General features: G+C 35.3%; 1 protein-coding gene across 1 annotated transcript; it reads right to left on the bottom strand.

Annotated features, from left to right (window-relative positions):
- Window positions 1-1,145: 1,145 nt before the first annotated feature.
- Window positions 1,146-2,451, bottom strand: LOC104896531 (probable carboxylesterase 6). Its single transcript, XM_010683288.3, has one exon. The coding sequence runs from the start codon at window positions 2,353-2,355 to the stop codon at window positions 1,300-1,302; it is 1,056 nt and encodes a 351-aa protein (XP_010681590.2). The 5' UTR covers window positions 2,356-2,451; the 3' UTR covers window positions 1,146-1,299.
- Window positions 2,452-21,366: the final 18,915 nt, after the last annotated feature.

Consider the following 21,366-nt stretch of genomic DNA (forward strand, 5'->3'; position numbering starts at 1 on the left):
TTCCTCGATATCGTAGGTTACGGGAATACGGAGTCGCGCCCGTATTTCGTCTTCCAAAGGGAAGGCTAGTTTTTAATCAGACAACTCGTTTCATTGACTATTCCATTTAAATTAATTAAATTATTGGTTGTGAAGTTTAGTTCAGTAAAAGTTATGTACAAGGTTATTGTGTTATTATTTATTGCTGTTTATTGTGTAGTAGTACCAAGTTACGATTTTTATTATGTAGTACTCATCTTTGTTGATTACGTGCTTTTGTTTGTGTATGTTGATCATGGTTATGCCTTATTGATCCTGTGGTGACCCATTTTGGTGAGCAGTCTCTAGGGATCAATAGTGCATGGTCCATCTGCAGGTTTGAAGATGGTGCATCATTGGGTTCGGGATTGGAGAGCTTGTGTAGTCTATTTATCATACATTGAGTTTATACTTTTCGTAGTTGGTTTTGGTTTTAAGGTTGACTTTGACTCTTTTGGTTTGACATTTGGAGTTGACTTTGTAAATGACTAAGTTTTGTTTATAAAGTTTATTTATTATGTTTTCTGCTGCAAAATTCTGAATAAGCCGATTCGTTATCACACGGGCAATATATAATGCTTTGGTGATTCTCTAAGTTTTATATTAAAAAGTTATTTTGAAAAAAAGAGAATTGTCGGGGTGTTACAACAAATTCAGATTGATGAACCTATTTCCTTTAAGGTAAATGGGGCATAAAAAAATAATAAGTTGGACAAGACCAAAGTGGGGTTTGGATGTACAATGAATGACACAGACAGAACCCGAACACACTCACAACCCACTCTAGCAAACACTCTAGACTGAGCTTCATGCCATCTGAGGTGCCATAAAGGAGACCCACATAATAGGTAGGGCTACTATAATATTGTGGACAGATTGTTAATCAGCAGTCAAGAGCTTGATCGACCCCTAGAAAGGAGATAAGGGTGTTTGAAGCATCATTACGAATATAAGAGAAAGAGCATTCTCTCTACCTTTCTTCTGTTGTAAAAAGGTAGTTAGAGAACAAGTCAAGGAAGCCTAGAAACTAGCTGCAGAGGGGCGAAAACCCCTTTAGTGTGTTATCTTGTTTCTTTATCTTTGTCCTGTTGTAAAAAAAAATTATAATTAATTTTGACGAGAAGTCCTAAAATTAATAATGAAATAAATATCATATTATCATCCAAATTTACATAAGGGTAGTCATGTACATAATTATTCTTCTTTTCACAAAGTCAACATACATTATTATACAATAGGACAAACATAAGCTAAGATATTTTGCTAACAACCAGTGTTGAGTTATCTAGTATATTTGCTAACAAACTCCACAATATGAGAAACCATTTCCTTCTTACGATTTTGTGAGAACTGAGACTCGTCCAAAATCTGAAATCCATGTCCCACACCTTCACTAATTACATACTCTACCTCATTGCCTACATTCTTAGCTAAACAAGTGCATAACTCTAAATTCCTATCTCTTAGTATATCTTTCTCTGCTATACATACCATCACCCTCATATTCTCCAATTTTTTTGTATCTTTCCTTAACGAATTGCACCATGGATGGTCTCGGTTCGCGCCGGAAGGCATTGCTAATCGCCAATATGTATCATTGGCTGCTAAACTCAACGCTGATTTACAAGATTGGACCTTAATCAACTCAGAATTAGTCCTCTCTTCGCCTCCGAAAAATGGTTGTACCAAGATAATTCCCTTTACAATTAAGGGCATATTATGAGATGTACCAAGTTTTAAGGCCACATTGTAAGCTAAATTTGCACCAGAACTATCTCCAGCTAGGAATATGCTAGAAAAGTCAGAATACTTGGCCCAAAATTCACTGTTTTGACCCATTGTTTCTTGTTGTTTTACCCACATGAGGGCCTTCATTCCATCTTCATAAGCCGCTGGAAGAGGATCTTCAGGGGCTAAACGGTAATTCACCGACACAATTACGCACCGTGCTTTGGATGCTAAATTTCCTAGGAAGTTATGATAAGATTTCCACGCAGTTGAGCCTACACAAAATCCACCTCCATGAAAGTAAACTATAATTGGCAACTTATTATTAGTATAATAGTCTTGATTGTTGCATTTTGGAACATATACACGTGCCCAAATATTTGTGATCTTGTCAATAAAAACATCTCTAGCATTAACTTGAAGATCTGGAGCTAAGAAAGGAGAAACACATGACATAGCTTTGAGTGATCTCTCTACATACCCATCTTTGTATAGCTTGATTAGGCCTTTGATTTCCTCGATAATCGAGCCGCGATCATCGTCGGATTTCAGGCCAAGGTTTTGATCTAAATCCATGGCAACCATTTTTGTAGGCTTGGACACAACCATGGGTGGAAGTTGGGAAGGAGTTGTATAGGTTTTATAATGGAAGTGTTTATAAAAGTGTGATATTCCTTTTGTTTCGTATGGTAGAAATGAATGGTAATGTGAGTGTTTTAGGATTATATATAGAGTTGGCCAAGTATTATCCTATCTTTAACTGCCAAGTGTATAATATATTTAGCTTACGATTAGTTGTCATGAGCCTTCTAGGTGGGTCTTGATAAAATTGGTCGGGTTGTTGATTTTCCATGTTTTCCACTTTATGCTTACCTTTATTTCTTCATTATTTATTATTATTATATTTGTTCCTATCATGTAGGGTGCTTGTCTTAATAGTTAGGCCCCTTTTCAAATCATCTGGTAGAAGTGAAAAGATTCACAACCTTACTCTTCTTTTGCCAAAATTCGATCTATATAACTAAAGAAAAGCAAAAGGTTGTTGAAGGCCAATGTGTGATTAGTTTCGTTGGTAAAATTGTAAATGTAGTAGCGTTTAATTTGGGATCGAATTCACTTATATTATTGTTTATTTCACTATATAAACAAAAAAAAAAAAAAAAACTTACTTTAACTATAATAGTTAGATAATAAATATTAGAATAAACATTCTAATGCTAATATAAAATTAGACGAACTCAAACTTACATCTTCTAACAAGCTTATTCGATCTCAGTCTAACAACAGTATCACTAGACATCTCGCATCAACCTAGTCGTTTGTTCTCTTCCCCTTTCAATATTTTCCTTTGAGTTTCGAACTATAGCAAACAATTTTTAAAAAGTAACATGACAGGCTTACCGAACGTGTTAAACTAGTCGGTAAATGTATAACTAGTTATTAAATGGATTAAAAAATGTGATTACTGAATGAATTAAACTGGTCTCTAGATAAATTAAACTGGACACTAAATAAATTAAACTAATTAATATATTCATAAAGGTGATCTGTTCTCTTCTTAATATTGAGTTGGACCATTGTCTAATTTTTGATTAAAAGTAGGCGGTATCTTATAAGACCAACCGTAAATACGTATTTATGAAGTAAATATATTGAGATATTTTTTGCTTTGCATTGTGAAAACATAATAACTTTAAATAGTTATTATATTTTTAGTTCAATAATTTTTTTTATCGAGCCAGAGCATTAGTACGTAATTTGTATATATCACATGGGGTAATAAATACCATTATATCCTTTTTAGTTAGAAAAGTCGCCGCGAAATCGGACAAACTTGTTATTAGAACATTTGATTAATAATTATACAAATAAAATGAAATTTGGGGGATTATTACGTACCCAGTTTTCGTGTCCAACAATTAAATTAATATTATCATCATCAGACGTGTGGATAATTGCTGTTGTGGATCTTGACGATCCTCAGAAGTAAAAAAAGACTTATATCTATGCTATCTATGGTGGCGATATGCTATGAGCACTAAAACACATGTTTCTTGCATCTAAGAGCCATTATCTCATTTGTCATGCAATATGCTTTCGACCATTATTTTATGTGCCTGTTCCCACCGATGTACTTTGAAGTCAAACAATAGGAAAAAAAAACAAAAAACAAAAAACAAAACGCGTATTACTTAAAATATTAATCTTAACGAGTAACGAATAACGAATAACGATGACATAGCTTATAAACGTTAGGAGAAAAGTAAACCAAACACTTCGGATCAAAAGAATAATTTTTCGCTTTTTCATTTACATTGTTAATTCCCTTGTGTTAATTTTAACGTGCACAAAATATTTTATAATGTGTTCAGTTTTGCTTTCTTTTTCTCTCTCCAAACACATAATTGTCCCCTGTTTTGATAGTTGCATCCAATGACTTGCCATATTTGTCAACTAGTCTTTTATGAGCGCGATGTATGGGTCAATTATTTGGGTATGTTTTTAATAAATTTCATCTAAATATAATTTTAGAAGTGTGATTTATAATTATTGTTGTACAAACTAAGGTAAAGTGATTATCTGATGTTGCCTGATGCCCCTTTTGAGCATAATTCCGAGTATGCTGCTTGATGCCCCTTTTGAGGAGGAGGAAGGTAATGAATTTCTATCTGAGCTTCATGGTCACTCTGATATTAAGGATGATACTTATATAATGGAAGAGCTTATTGATGCTAACATGGGTGAGGATTATACCTCTCTGCCTGAAAATTCTTTCTATTCTATTTATTCTGATCATTCAATTGTTAAGCAAATTGAGAGCCTCGGAGTTGAAGGGGCTAGCTTAATTGAGCACTTCTCTTCTTCTAGTTCTGCTAAAAGGAGAAAGGAAATGGTCGAAGCAGATTCAGCCAGTTCTCAACTGAAGAGGAGTAGGGCTTAGGCATGTTGTTCTTAAATCCACCTGTTAATCATATTTATAAGTAGCCGGAATGTTCGAGGTGCAAGGAGGCCTCTTGCAATGGAGGAAGTAAAAACGTTTTGTAAAATATATAAGGTAAATATCATGATGTTATGTGAAACTAAATTATCCACCCCTCCTTCGGATGGGTGTGTAAGGCGTTGTGGCTTTTCTCATCATGATTTCCTCCCCTCTTTTGGATTAGTAGGTGGGATGTGGATTTTTTGGAAGGAACTGAATTGTAATCCATTTAATATCTCTTCTATTGTTAAATCTGATCGTTTTTGGGCCTGTAATGTTATGCTAATGGCATCAAGCTTTTGTTTTACTCTTGTTTTTATTTATGCTCCTCCTAATTATAATCTCAAGTATGCATTTTGGGAGGAACTTATTGATTTCCTCAAGAATATTTCTGAGCCATTTGTGGTAATGGGCGATTTTAATGAATTAAGTTCTGATTTAGATAAAAAAAAAAGGGGGGGAGGGTAGCTTTTAGTTTCTTTTGTCTTACTTGCGTGAATCATTTTTTCTTCTATTGATTGTTGTGAGCTCCCTTTTCATGGCAATAAGTTCACATGGCGAAAATCTAGGGATAGTGTTAACAATATTTATGAGCGATTAGATAAAGGAGTTGCTAGTCTTGATTGGCTTAATGCCTTCCCTAATGCAAAAATAACTCATCATGCTTTTACTTCTTTGGTCATTGCCCAATTTCATTGACAATCCAAAACCATAGTAGTCTCAAATCCACTCCGTTTAGATTTGATAAACTTTGGACTACCCGTAAAGATTTTGATGTTATTATTAAAAAATCTTGGTGTCACAAATTTCTTGGATCTAACATGTACCACTTAACAAGAAAGTGTAAATTGCTAAAATCTCTTGCTAAGATCTGGGTCAATACTCGATTTGGCAATATTAATCGACAAATTAAAATAGTGGAAAAAATTAGGTGTTATTCAAAGTATGATCATTGAAAAGGGTCTTAGCTCCTCTTTGAGTCAAGAACAAAGGCTAATGCTTAGTAAACATTGTAAGCTTCTTGATTCCAAGATTCCTATTGGAAAGTTCGAGCAAAATCAAATAAGTTAAATCTAGGGGATGCAAACACAAAGTATTACCATGCTTGTGTTTCGATAAGGCGTAATCGTAATCTAATTACGTCCATCTGAGACCCATCTAACAATTAATATCTCATCCTAAACTTGTAGAACAATGCTTTACAAATGCATTTAGAGAACGATTCCTCTCAAATTCTAGCTGTGGATTTGATGTAGCGACAGACTTCTCATATTGAATAGTATTATTTCTGATGAAGATAATGCAAGTTTATGTGTTGCTATATCTAAGGAGGAGGTTAAAACAACTCTTTTCGATCTGGCTCCAGACAAAGCTCCGGGGCTTGATGGGTTCACCCCGTTCTTCTTTCAAAAATATTGGGCGTATTTTTCATATTTTAAATCAACTTTACAACTCAATTAACTCAGCTGTTATAACATTAAAATATGAAAAGAAAACATATTATAAGTCTATAACCTTTTACTAAAAAGTAATATATCAGGCAGAAATCATCTATAAAATAAAGCATTATTGACCCCCGGAATTTCTTCTCCTTCGCCTTCACCTCTTGAACCTTACCTTTCTTGGAGATACAATAAAAAAAACAGGTGCCCTAAGTGCGCAAATGATCTCATGGGTAGACCTCAAAATACCCTTACCTTTTCCTATCACCCTTTTCCCCACCTTGCTTAACCTTAGTGGATCTAGGCCTCAACCTCTATGAAAGTGGTTTGTGGGCCAAAATCTGATGTGTTGGGGGACTCATAGGTTGTGGATTGGAAGAGGATGGAAGGAACTCCCTTGGAAACCTAGTAATCTGGTAAAATTCATCAACCACAACACCCAAAGCCTTGAAGGCATAAGGGCGAAGCAAATTCTTCGCGTCTCCACTATCATAAAGCCTTATGGACCAAGGAGAATTTGATTCAAATGCATGCATCAACTCGCGGATGCTATCAGACTCATCAGTGTCGTTTGTTTCAAATAGCGCATCCATAAGGGGTTGAAGATTAGGAATATACATGTTCTTTGGATTTTAGGGTTTTTTAGGGATAAGTAAAACCAGGTCTAGGGTTTTTCAGAAGTTAAAGATGATTTGGAAGGATCGGAGTGAGGAATTCAAGTGATGAAAGGAGAAGTCGAAATTTTTAGAGGGGATTTGAGGAGAAACATAAGAAATTAGGAGAGAGAACTTCGAGGTGAGGATAGAGAAACTGGAGATGAAAAGAGAGAAAATGAAGGTGAGGAGAGAGAAGATGAAGTATTGAAGGGAGGGGAGTTCAGCTCGTAGTTTTAGGGTTCTGGGAATTGGAGAAGAACATTAATGGGGGGTTGAACCAGTGCAATATAGTTTGAGGGGTTTCATTTATTGATGTGGAAGATGAAAGGTAGTTGGGGTTTAGATTTTGGTGGGAATAGTTAACACCTGATTAGATTAGGTTTTGATTTGATAGGACAGATTAAGTGGATTTGAATTTTATAAATTGTAGTAAGTAAGGGTAAGTTGGTCATTTTACAGGGCAAAACTTACTAATTTAGGAAAGAAAAAAAGTGTAACATATATTTTGAACCATTCCGTTTTAGGAAAGTGTAACATGTAAAAAAGACGGAGAAAGTATTAATATTTTCAATTATATGTAAGTAAACATTTTGAAATGTTGATTCTTATAAATATGCATAGTGAAATCAATCTAACATTATTTTACATGACTATGTTTTCCCACCTGATACATAATAGAAGAAGGCAAAAGTAAAGATGACGAATAGTGTCGAAAGTCAATACAAGTACAATGTTTAAAATTTCGAGTTAGTATTATTTTTATTTTTTTGTTAAGGAGAACGAAATTAGGACTGGCCCCCTAAGATAGGAGCAGCTTATAGCAAACTTATGGATGACGGTAGAAAACGAAAAAAAACAGAAAAAGAAAACTAATACAAAAGCAAGGGGAATCATGACCCCTATGAGCCAAACTCTGCCGCTTGCGGCTTGAGTAGCTTCCCAATAGCAATGATTAATAGACACCGCATGAAACTTCTTCAACTCCTCGTTGTATCAACAATCAAAGAGTTAATACCCAAGAATCTTCCAACAATGCTCAATAGAATTAATAACAACCAAATTATCTCCTTCAACAACAAGAGAATCAATATCAAGAAACCGAGCAACCCTAACACCTTCTCGAAGCCCCCAAACTTCCACCTTAAGAATAGAACAATATGAGGATAACGACATAGCCCCCGCAAGATACAAATCACTCCAATGATTCCGGATAGTGAAACCAAACGACGCTTTATCATTCTTCAACTTGGAGCCATAAAAATCAAGCTTGAACCACATAATAGACAGAGAAGTCCAATCAATATTACCAGGAGTCTAGAGATGGCAATGGGTCCAATACCCTAATCGGACCCGTCCATACCTTACCTTAATTGAAGGGTATCGGTCTTAATTTTTTGGACCCTATGTAGGATATGGGTCTTAATTTTTTGGACCCTATGTAGCTAGGGTATCAGTCTTGATACTATCAGGTAAGGGATAAGGGTACACTACTCAAAAACTTAAACCCTATTCAGACCCTATTTAAAGACCCACCCAAACTGAAATATATATATTTTAACTTAAAATAAATATATATTATTTAATATCTAACGGATATAACATATTTTGTGTGCTAATTGAAAGCTTTATATGTTGAGTTGTGCATAATAATATATATACACGTGAAAATATAAGCCAAAAAAATTTGTTGGACCTATTCTAGACCCTAGACCCTACCAATACCATATCATACCCTACAGGTACGGCTAAGGGTCCTAAAAAGTTTCACCCTATGGGTATGGATAGGGTATGGTTGTATGGGTCTATGTCCAAAAATTAGGGTATGGGTAAGGGTCTAGCCTTACCCTACCCAGACCTACCCATTTCCATAACACTATACTTCTTTCCCTTAACAGAAGAAACATCACAAGCATCCTCACACGAACGAGGGCACTCCTTTTCTTTAACCCACTTGAAAATCGAAAAAGCTAGCACAACAGGAGTAGAAACAGGCTCCTGAAAAATGACTTTATTAGCGTTGGAACTAAACAAACCACCAAATAACACAAAAATGAATAAGATCCTTAGAAGAGCACAAAGTTCTAACACTATTTAAATTATCAACAACATTACATGGCAAAGGCCACACTGGAAGGAAAGACCAACGCAATAGATCATGAAGAACCGCAATAAAATCATTTGTAACAGAACATCCAAATAAAAGCTAAGATTATTTAAATCCTCCGAGTGAAAATTAACAAAAAAACAACATTAGAAGAAAAATATGACTCTTTTGAAGTCTAACTTTAGTAGGAAACCCATCTTAACAAACTTTCCATAAAAAGTTCTTAATTTTTAGAGGAATAAGGAGCTTCCATAGCCAAATAAAAGGTTGTGGAGGCGAGGAATCAATAGTTAAATCGTGCACCAACAAAGCACCAGTTTTAACAGAATAAGCACCATTCGGAGTAAGCCCTAGACAAGAGAATCATCCTCAGAATTGGACAGAAGAAAAATATTGTAATACCCCTCATGATTTCTTCAAAGGGATTTAGCAGGCTACTCATTCCAACAAGATGCATCTTTCTTTTAAAAAGCTCATTTCCTTAGTTACTCCACAATTAAGCGTGATGTGCTAGGAGTAGTCCAAGGATGGATGACCTCCTGAGAATTTTCTCATGATGCGCATGAGTGGGGACAAAATGCGCCGGAAGAACTTGTGTTGGTTATTGAGGACAGTTTTGGCCCTGGATGCGCATTAGTGACAATATACTCAACTCTGTATGGGTCGGGTGTTACATATGGTATCAGAGCAATCCTGCGATCGCATGTTGGGGCGGCCCTAAGGTCGTAAGGCCGAATATTAGAGTCCTCAGGCGCCTAGTGGGGGAGGATTATGGCGTTGCATTGTCATAAGGAGCGACCCAGAGGTCGTCAGACCGAATATCTAGAGTCTTCGGCGATCAGTCTTCAGGTTGGGGCAACCCACAGGTCGTATCCCGAATATGTGGAGTCCCCAGGCGCAACGAGGTCGTTGTTGTTCTCAAGTGGGGGTATATGTAAACCCATAATGATTATTTTAAAGGGATTTAGCAGGTTACTCATTCCAACAAGATGCATCTTTCTTTTAGAGAGCTCATTTCCTTAGTTACTCCACAATTAACCGTGCTTGGCTGGGAGTAGTCTAGGGATGGGTGACCTCCTGGGAAGTTTCTCTGGGTGCGCATGAGTGAGGACAAAATGTGCTGTAAGAACTTGTGTTGGTTATTAAGGATAATTGTTAGCTCTGGATTCGCATTCGTGACGATATACTCGACTATGTATGGGTCAAGTGTTACAAATACTAAAATGGCCTAACAAACATAATCAGGGACTAAATCAGCCAACATATATATAAAGTCCTATCCCATTGTCTATGAGTATTGATAACATTACTCACCCTAATATTTTCCATCTCAACTACTGGAATACAAATGGAAGAAATTGGATACGGGGACACCTAATTAGCATCCAAAAAAGAAATCTTACTTCCTGAGTTAACAATTTAGCGGTTGTCTTTCATGAAAAGATCCATCACATTAGAAGGAATATACTTAAAGATATAACACCCCTTAAGATACTTTTTAAAGATAAGCTCCACCAATAAATTAGTTAGATTACTAACATTTTTTCATAATTATTTCATCTGTAAAGCTACATTATTATCATTCGCCAAACTGAACCCTAAACCACCATACTTTTTAGGGATTCAAATTATATCCCGTCCAATTAAATTAGCCGACCCAGACTCAAGATTTTTATTCCAAAAAAAAATTTATAATTTTTATCTAACTCGAAATGAATATAGGAAGGCAACAAAAAAAGTTGAATTTAAAATTTTGCTTTTGAAGCCAAATTAACCTAAATTAATACTGATTTATACCAGCCTGAGACATAGAGTTAGGTTCCCATTTTGTGAGCTGGGAATGTGAAGATTGTAAAACTCTTTCTAAAGTGTTTTTTGTGACCCTAGAATCAATAATAGGACAACCCAAATATATAATTTCCTAAAGAGAAAGAACTATTGATTTGCAAAATAGCACTAAAGATAATTACTGCATCCGAATGAACATTCTTAGTACACTAAAAAGAAAACTTGTGAAAATTCACAAGTTGACTTGACATAGAATAATACTTATCTAGAACAGACTTAATAACATTGTATTATCATCAAATGTGAAAAAAAGAATCTTCATGCCAGACCGACCAATTTAAACCCCCAAAAGTTTATTTCCACTCATAGAGTGAGCATAAATTTCCCTAGCCAGGAGACCATAACTTAAAATAATAATATACAAAAATAAAGGGTCTACTTGTCTAATATCCCGAGAAGGAAATTTCTCTATCCCGAAACATCATTTACTAAAACAGAAAAGGTAACCAAAAAAATACATTACGCGATTCAATTAATCAACTTTTTATTAAACCCTAATTTATCAAGCATAACAAAAATAAAATTCCACTCTAAACGATCATACTATATCAAGTTTTACAGCAATCCAACCTTCCTTATTTGATTTATTCTTAAACGAATGAAACACTCAGGAGCTAAAAGAATATTATCCTAACAACCTCTCCAGAACAAAGGCACCCTATAGAGGATGAATAATCTTCCCCAACACCACCTTAAATCGAGTAGCTAATACTTTGCTATAATTTTATATATCATTTAATTGATCTAAAATGATTAGTGGAATTGAGTAGTTTATAAATCGTTTAATGATCTAAAATGATTAATTAGCGATGCATTGTCAATTTTTTGGATCAACGTGATAAACGTATGATTAATTTCAGAGTGGATTTGTCCATAATGGAAGAAGGCTTTTAGCTTTTTTGCCCATTTCAGAAAGAGAAAAAAGTTGAGCTTTTTGTCATTTTTCTATTAATCTCTATCACCGTAAGAAATGTAGCTTACATGTTGTATCATTCATTCAAAACTTCATGTTTTTCACACATGTTTATCAGACCTCCTCCTCTCCGACCTATTTCTCTATCGAAATCTCTCTTCCCACCATAACTTCTACTATGAGATCTCCTTTTAATCAATCTTCCATCGAATTCCGTCGACCCAAATACTAATCTTCACTGGCAATATCTCCTTCGTAGGTCCAAAACCATAAGCTTCACAACTTGTTCTTCGCAATTGAATATGAGATCTTCGTTGCTGATTTTCTCTTACAAAACTTCGACTTCAATCCGCCGCAGAACGTCGGCAATGATGATGACATCAGATCAACTTCCTTCTTCTCCACCTCAATCTTAGTAAATTGACATCAAAATCAAAGTCAAAATGGAAATCAAAAGTTTGTTCCTCTTTAATTGAGGTCATAATCACTTGATCTTCAAACAAAAATGACGTAGAATTGCTTGAAAGAGAGTTTTCTGAGGAAAGAGAATTTGAATTTGATTTTGATTTGGAAATCGATGTATAGTTCAGGTTAGGATCCTTAAATCCAAAATTACACTAATTAAATATTGTTTGAAACTGTTTGGGCGCAATATGTCCGTGGGCCCTAAATCCATGATGAAAGTACCCAATTACCCTCCTATGTTCAAAAGGTTGCCTCGGCGAAAAGGTTTGGCCTGGCCTAGACCTTGCTCCATCCTGGTAGGCACTTTTTACACATTTCAACGCCTATAAATAGGGAGCAGTTCCCCACTTATCCAGGTAATGAATTCTAGACCAACCACTTCATACTAACCGTTGAGTATCATAACTAACTTGAGCATCAGAGGGGTGATCTCGGATACACCCTCGGGGTAGCCTGACTCTCGTTTTTAAAGGTCTCACACCACTATTCAAGTAGTTGGCCATCTGCAACGGTCATCGACCTTAACCTTGACTCACCCCGCATCATACAAATTTTTACCCCAAAAAAATACGAAATCAACTTCCTTTCGAAAAACTATAAAATCAACTAATCACGAAGAAAAATCACTAACCACGATAAAGATCTGCAACTTGCATTAAAAAACTTATGGATATATCGGAGTTGAAGACCTAGGAATCGAAGTTTAAGCTCGATTTTGTGATCAGGTTTTTTTTTGTGATTGATTGGAATCGTTGTGAGCTTGGCATGCAAATCTCCAATCAATCATCGATTGAAAGAGATGAGTGTTGAAAGGATTGAAGAGAGAAAAAACAGGGGTATGAGTTAGAGGAAAAGATAGATGACGACGGTGAAAGAGTTTTGGCACTGTGAGGCAACTGTTACACTAAAAATTACACGTGTGAGGTTATTGTTACATCATAAACTATAATATAAGAGTTACACCCAAAATTTTCTGAAGATATCAAGGAGCGAAAATTTAGTTTAGATAACCTGAACACGTTATTTGATAAAGGAAGGCAACGTGTTTAATGCTCTCAAATAATTCATTTAAAATTCAGTGTACTGCATTTACAAGTGTGAACGTCATTGTATTCTCCCTAATTTACAGTTTACCCCATAAATATGTGTTTCAAAAAAAAGGTACCTTTAATTATGTCATAGTGTGCAGTCTTCACCCAATCCCCATTCCCATTCACTTGTCTTAACCCTAGAGTTCATCCGACCAAATATATTTACTAATTTGTTCATTTACAACTCTCCTTTTGTGTATATTCCGCCTAAATGAGTAAAAAAAAAAATGGGTTGTACCATGCACACGGTACACCGAAAGGTATTATAGAAGTTGTATTCACCTCATCAGTCATTATATAATTCTGAAAACATATAAACATTTGGAAACCAAAATCTCCCGTTTCAGGACTTTTGAATATTTGTGTGTAGCTTTATTAAATACTAGATTTACTAACACTATCCCACAAATAAAAAATATGAGAGAGAAAGAGTTAGAGAGAGAAAGAGAAAAGCTAAGAGAAAAAGCCCCAATTCATCTCAAACTAGAAACCCTAGCCAACTAAAATTGCATCAATTCCATTTCGAGATTCATCTCGCTTCCCAGTGTGTTGTATTCTTGCTAATTAGCTTCATCATAAGTATAGTTATTGGATTCCAATTGCAAATCTTTTCCTCAATTCAACTCTTGAATTTCCCCCAATTTGGGTTCGAATTTTCGAGAAAATTCTTCTTTATATTTCGAAATCAATTTCTATTTTCTCAGTTTATGTTATCAATTAATTTGGTAAGAATCCTAATCCCGTATTTAAAGTGGATCAAAGGTTCCATTTTTCTCCCCTTCAAGTTCAAACAAGATTTCGTTTCGCTGGTGGTTTGTTTTTGTTATCGATTTCAAGCGGTTATTCAGATCATTTAACATATGTTCTTTTTGTTGTAAGAATGGGTGAGACAAATGTTATATTGCCTTGGATCATAGTCTTGGTTATGAAATTTCTTAAGTCTAGTGTTGTTTGCATAAGATTGAATGCTATGAAGGCAGGTGGACTCCATTTAAAGGGTATATTAATAGATGAATTATGGATATTTGAGAAAGTTTTGATTCTCTTTCTTTTGAATTGGTTTCAAATCTACTCTTATATAATTGCGTCCAAAGTCTTGACCAAGCCTCCTGGTTATTGGGTCATGTACTCATGTCTGTTGCGGTGTACTGTGCTACTAGTGGCTCTGTCACAGTGTAATGATGTATTTGTGTGGGATAGAGACTACGTTGTATGGTTCTTACCTCTGTTAGAGAAGTTTTCATTAGTAAGTGCACTTTTAGTAGTTGGTGAGATATTTATCTTCTTTCCAATTAGTATGCTGTTTTCTTTTCTTTGTTTGTTGGTGAGAATTTTAAGTTATTATGATTTAATCATAAATTTGCAAGCTACGAGGGAATTTCAGTTCCTTCAAAAGTGTATAATATTTGTCTTCTTTTGGATTCTTGAATTTTTAGTATGCCCATTTTTTGGATGTTGTTTCAAGTCCTACCCCATAACTATGGTTGGTTTATTTCTTGATCATTCCCAGCTTTGTCTGGTCACCTCTATTTTTAGAGTAACTGCTTACGAAATCCAAGCTAGACAATTGAAGTTATTGGATTGGATTTCGTTGGTTGATTCTCAAAAACTTATTCTCTTACAAAAACTCTAATTTAGGCTATAGAAATTATTGTGTTGGATTTTTTTAGTCCACTCTACGCCCTAGAAGCTATTGGAATGGAGAAAAATGTTTTTCTCATCGTACGCCAATAGAAGGCCTTGGCTATTTTATGCAACAGAGCATTGTTAAAGAAAAAGGCAATGTCTTTCTCCAAGCTATTATTCATTTTTCGATGAATATATGCAGTGTGTCTGCTATTCACTATAGAATGCTATCATTTAAGATCTTGTGGGTGTTTGGCAATGGCAGAGATCTTGCTACTCTGAATTTTTTATCATGTAATGGTTGTTCGGAGAAAATGATTGTTATTAGGTCTGGTGAGGGGCAGGAGTTAGTTAAATCTTGTCTTCCACATGTCGAGGGTTTATAATTATCAGTAGTTGGAATATAAGAGGTGTGAGGAGGCCTTTAGCTATGGAAGAAGTGAAAGTTTTTTGTAAATCTAATAAAGTAAAAGTTATGATGCTATGTGAGACTAAAGTGTCAACTCCTCCCTCTAAGGGATGTGTTAGGCATTGTGGCTTCACTCATTTTTACTCCCTTCCGTCAATGGGATTAGCAGGGGGTGTAGATCATGTGGAAGAATGATAGGTGTAATCCTTTTGTTCTATCTCCCATTAGTAAAGCTTCTCGTTTTTGGGGCTGTAAAATTGAGCTATTAGCCATTAATTTTTAGCTTTATTGCTATTTTCATCTATGCTCCCCCTAATTATAATTCGAAGTATGAATTTTGGGATGAATTAATTGATTTTGTTAGAATGCTCGAAAGCCCTTTCATTATATTATGGGACTTTAATGAGTTAAGTTTCCATTTAGATAAACTAGGTGTGGCTGAATTTCGATTTTCCATATTAGCTATTATGAATTATTTCTACTCTGCTATCGAATGCATAGAACTCCCATTTAAAGGGAACCCATATACTTGGCGAAAAACAAGAAGTGGTTCAAATAATATTTTGGAAAGGTTAGATAAGGGGGTTGCGAGTATAAGTTGGCTCAATGCCTTCCCAAATGCAATAATTATTTGTCATCTTTTCTCTTCTTCTTATCATTGTCCTATATCATCGGAAATCAAAACCCATAGTAATCTAAAAGCTCCCCCTTTAAAATTTGATAAATTATGGACGACCCGAAAGGATTTTGATGTTTTAATCAAGAAAACTTGGTGTCAAAAGTTTCAAGGTTCGAACATGTATTGCTTAACAAGAAAGTGCAAACTTTTAAAGGAAAAGGCTAAAACTTGGGTCACTACCAAATTTAGCAATATAACTAGACAATTAAGTAACGTCGAAGGAAAGCTGGGTAGAATTCAAAATCAATTACTTGAACATAATGATTGCCCTCATCTAATTAGACAACAAAACTTGTTTTTGGCTAAACAAACAAAGTTTTTAGATTTTCAAGACTCCTATTGGAAAATCAAGGCTAAGTCGAATAATTTAAAATTTGGGGATGCAAACACAAAGTATTATCATGTGTGTGCTTCGATGAGATGAAATCGTAATTTAACCACTTCTATCAAAGACCCGTCAGATCATTCAGTTACTCAACCAAAATTAGTAGAAGAATGTTTTACAAATGCGTTTAAGAAAAGATTTACTAAGAATATGTATTGTTGTTTTAATTATGATTCTTATCTAGCTTTATTAGAGTGTATTATTTCTGAAAATGATAATATAGACTTATGCACTGATATGTCGATAGAAGAAGTCAAATCTGCTCTATTTGATCTAGCATCGGATAAATCTCCGGGTCCAGATGAGTTTACTCCTTTCTTTTATCAAAAGTATTGGACTCTTGTGGGAAACTCGGTGTATAGGGCTATTAAGCCTTTTTTCACTCATGAAAAATTTTAAAAGAAATTAATCATACTTTTATCACTTTAATTCCTAAAATAGAAGCTCCTTCTAACCCAAATCATTTTCGACCTATTAGTCTTTGCTCAACTATTTATAAAATTATTTCAAAAATTATGGCTAATAAATTGAAAGTAGTGTTGGGCCGGATTATTCATCCTTTACAACGAGCTTTTGTCCCTGAAAGACAAATTCAAGATAATATTTTATTACCTCATGAAGTGTTTCACTCTTTTAAAAAAGAAAGAAAGAGAAGGGTGGTTAGCTATTAAATTAGATATGGAAAAATCTTATCATAGACTAGAGTGGAGCTTTATTTTTGCAACATTTAGAAAATTGGGTTTTTGTGAGAAATGGATTAATTGGCTCCATCAATGCATTACAATTGTATCCTTTTCCGTATTGATAAATGGTATTCCAGGAGATATGTTCTTCCCTTCTAGAGGTATTCGTCAAGGAGATCCTCTTTTTCGGTACATTTTTATTTTATGTGCAAAAATTTTAGCTCGTCAATTGTTTCAAGCTAGTTCTATAGAATCTAGATTGGTAGGGGTTACTCTTGGTCATTCTAGAGTCAACATCCCTTTTTTAACTTTTGCGGATGATATAATGATTTTTGCAAAAGCCAAAGTAGAAAGCTGCCATGCTATAAAATCTATTCTTAACAAGTACTGCTCAATGTCATGCCAAACTTGTCAATTTCCATAAGTCTGCTTTTCAATGTACTACAAATACCCCAATAGAATTATTAAATATTTTTCAGAATATTCTCCAGATGGATGATTCTCTCTCACTAGGTAACTATTTGGGTTGCCCAATCATTAGTAGCAAGGTCACACATGTAACTTTTACTTCTATTCAAGAAAAAGTCTCCTCTCAACTTACCAAGTGGAGAGCCAATTCTCTATCTCAAGCAGGTAGAGCCATTTTAGTTCAGTCCAATCTGATCTCTAAAGCTAGCTTCCAAATGCAAAATTTTATTCTCCCTTCTTATATTCTCTCTTCTCTAGATAAAAACTATAGGAATTTTCTTTGGAATAAAGATCTGAATTCTAAAGCTCCTAACTTGATAGGTTGGGATAAGATTTGTACACCTAAAAAATTTGGAGGATTGGGGTTGAGAAAAGTTAAAATTAATAACTTAGCTCTTCAATTTAAACTTCTTTGGAAAATAATTAGGATGCCTAATAATTTATGGGTCAAACTTGTAATGCAAAAATATTTAAAACAAGACACCCTATTCACTTATAAAAGTAACGCTAATGTATCTTGGCAATGGCGTAAATTAATGACACTTCGTACGCCTTTTAAGCAAGGTATTAGATGGAAGTTGGGGAATGGGGAGAATATCTCATTTTGAAATGACAATTGGGTGTTTAGGTACCCTATTAGAAATAAGTACTCCTCTATTATTGGGTCAGAGGAGTTAATGGTTAATTTTTTCATTACATATGATGCTCAATGGAATAAAGAACTTCTCTTAAATTATGTTCCGATTAATCTAGTGGATGAAATTTTAAAAAAATTTATCCCTTATAATAAAATGGCAGATAGGATTTTTTGGGGTCTTACTACAGATGGAGAATATTCGGTTAAATCATATGCTGCTCTGCTTCAAGGGTATGGTTTAAATCCGCCCAACCAGGTTAGTTTTGCTTGGATTTGGGGTTTGTCAATACCACCCAAGATTAAATTCTTTTTGTGGAAATTTTGTCAGAATGGTCTCCCTACTAAAAAGAGGTTAGAAATGAGTCACATTTTCCTTCCTTTAGAGTGTGTTTTTGTAACTTTCACTCTGAAGATGACCAGCACTTGATTGTCCTTTTATGCATGATGTTCTAGAAATAGTTAATGTCAATGGAGTTTTTTCTCCCCTTCCTATTGATAATAATGATCTTACTTTTATAGAGTACTTTTGCAATCTTAAGTCTTGTTTGACACTTAAGAACCTCAATTTATATGCTATTGTGTGGTGGTTCATTTGGTATGCTAGAAATAGTATCACATTTCGTCAGGACAACTTTTCTCCAACCAAATTAGGAGCTATGATTAAAGCTTATATGCATAGTCTTGACTGTTCCTATTCTAACTCTTCGAATTTGGGATATAGTCAACAATAGAGGTGGGCATGGGTCGGGTCAGGCCTGTTCACGAGCTCGGCCCGTGGGCTTGGGTAAAAGGCGGGCCGGGTCCGGCCCAGGCCCATGAGTGGTCATTTTACAGGGCAAAACTTACTAATTTAGGAAAGAAAAAAAGTGTAACATATATTTTGAACCATTCCGTTTTAGGAAAGTGTAACATGTAAAAAAGACGGAGAAAGTATTAATATTTTCAATTATATGTAAGTAAACATTGTGAAATGTTGATTCTTATAAATATGCATAGTGAAATCAATCGAACATTATTTTACATGACTATGTTTTCCCACCTGATACATAATAGAAGAAGGCAAAAGTAAAGATGACGAATAGTGTCAAAAGTCAATACAAGTACAATGTTTAAAATTTCGAGTTAGTATTATTTTTTTTTTGTTAAGGAGAACGAAATTAGGACTGGCCCCCTAAGATAGAAGCAGCTTATAGCAAACTTATGGATGACGGTAGAAAACGAAAAACCCATGAGTGGCGGGTCTGGCCGGGCTTGAAATTTTCAAATTTTGTCCACGGCCCGGCCCAGGCCCGCGGGCAGGCCTGACCCATGTTTTATGTTTTTTTTTTTTTGTATTTTTGACAGTTTTAGGCTAAAAAACAAAGGAAATTAGCGTTTGGCCCGTGGGCCGGCCCACGCGGGCTCGTGCTGGTGTGGGCCATAAATAAATTTTCTTGACCGTTACAGATTCGCGGCCCATGTAGCGGACAACTGGCCGGACCGGGCCTCGTGCGGGCTTGTGCCGAGCCCAAATCGCATCGGGTCGGGCTGGCCCGAACCATGTTCACCTCTAGTCAACAAGTTGTGAAAGAAGCTAAAAAGCCTAGGCCTAATATTATTTGGTCCTCCCCCCCTCTTGATTTTGTTAAACTTAATTTTGATGGTTTCAAGTTGCAGAATGATAGCACTGCTTATGGCTTTGTTTATTAGGGATGATGTGGGGAATCTTTGCTTAGTGGTGCTAATGTCATTGCTGCTAATAATTATATTTTAGTTGCTGAGGCCCGGGGTATGAGAGAAGGTATAAGTGGGAGTTCACTCATGGTACACCCGGGTGTACCATGAGCATGGTACACCCAGGGGTATTTTTGTAATAAATTAGAACTTCAGGTGCTCATTTGGGCATTTTGCTCATTTACTCATTTGCTCATTTTGCTCATTTTGTAATAAAAGTGTTTGCTCATTTTCTTAAATGAATAGAAATGTTTGCTCATTTGCTCATTTGTTCATTTTGCTCATTTGCTCATTCGCTCATTTTGTTCATTTGGAAAAAATAGTCTTGGGTGTACCATGAGCATGGTACACCCAGGTGTACTATTAATATTCTCGTATAAGGGGAGCTCTATGTCTAGGGGCTATTAAAATTACTATTGAGGGTGATAATCTCTCGATTATCAAGCCATCAAACGAGTCTGGAAAATTCCTTGGTCTATCAATCCTCTTATTAATGATGCAGCGGATGATTTGAGAAAATTTGATAATTATAATATTCAGCATGTCTTTAGAAAAGCTAATTTTGCTGCCGACTGGATGGCACATCATGGTCATTTCACTACTAATCTCTGTTATTGGTTTGAATCTCCTGATATTGCTTTTTCTGCAAGGATGCTTTAGAGTGACATGTTAATTGGGTTCATCCCTTTTTTTTTCTGACTAAAAAAAAGACTAAATTTAATGATGGATCAATTTGCACAATTTTAATCATGTCATCATATTATTTGAATTTGTATTCTAATGTGAGTATCTTGATTTTCATACTATTTTTAATCTATTTTTTGCACAGCCAACCAAAGATACTCTCTCCTGATCACCTATTAATAGAGTATAAGCGTTTTTTATGCTAAACTTTCCATTAATCAGAAGTGCATTACATCCACCCAAATCAATTAACAAGCTTCTACTATTTATAATCTTCCTCAACAGCCGAGAAGTGTTGCTACTATTGCAACTCTGTAGAGTTCCCTTCTCTTGATGTAATAAGCAAATGCTTAGGATTAAACCCTCAGGGACAGAAAGGATGAGGAGCTAGCTCATGTGGTAGAGCACTCCCCTCTGATCCTTGAGGTCAGGGGTTCGATCCTTATCCCCAGCATTATGTTGGGGTATTTCCTTAGCATGCTTTACCAGCCAATATGCTGGTAGTTCCTACAAGACTAGTAGCCTTGATAGGGTTAGCCCTTGGGCTGACTTAATTTCCCAATCAAAAAAAAAAAAAAAAAAAAAAAAAAAAAAAAAAAAAAAAAACCTCAGGGACAGGGTTTCCATCTTGAAAAACACCAAGCTGCTTGGAAGGCTCATAGCACGACCAAAATATCCAGAGTTTATGTCATGCTTTTGACTGAAACTGTATATGAAATATGGCTTCAGAGAAACAGTTTCGAGGCTCTCTTCTCCTCTAGCACAAATGGTGAGATAGATTATCTTTAGTGTTGCTTCAAATTGTAGAGAACAGTTGTTAATTTTGGTTAATACTTA

The sequence above is a fragment of the Beta vulgaris genome, chromosome 6 (genome assembly GCF_026745355.1).
Source record: "Beta vulgaris subsp. vulgaris cultivar EL10 chromosome 6, EL10.2, whole genome shotgun sequence".
Lineage (NCBI taxonomy): Eukaryota > Viridiplantae > Streptophyta > Magnoliopsida > Caryophyllales > Amaranthaceae > Beta > Beta vulgaris.

Bases quoted from the DNA above. Each gene is read 5' to 3' on its own strand.
- LOC104896531 (XM_010683288.3), bottom strand. From the start codon at position 2,355: ATGGTTGTGTCCAAGCCTACAAAAATGGTTGCCATGGATTTAGATCAA.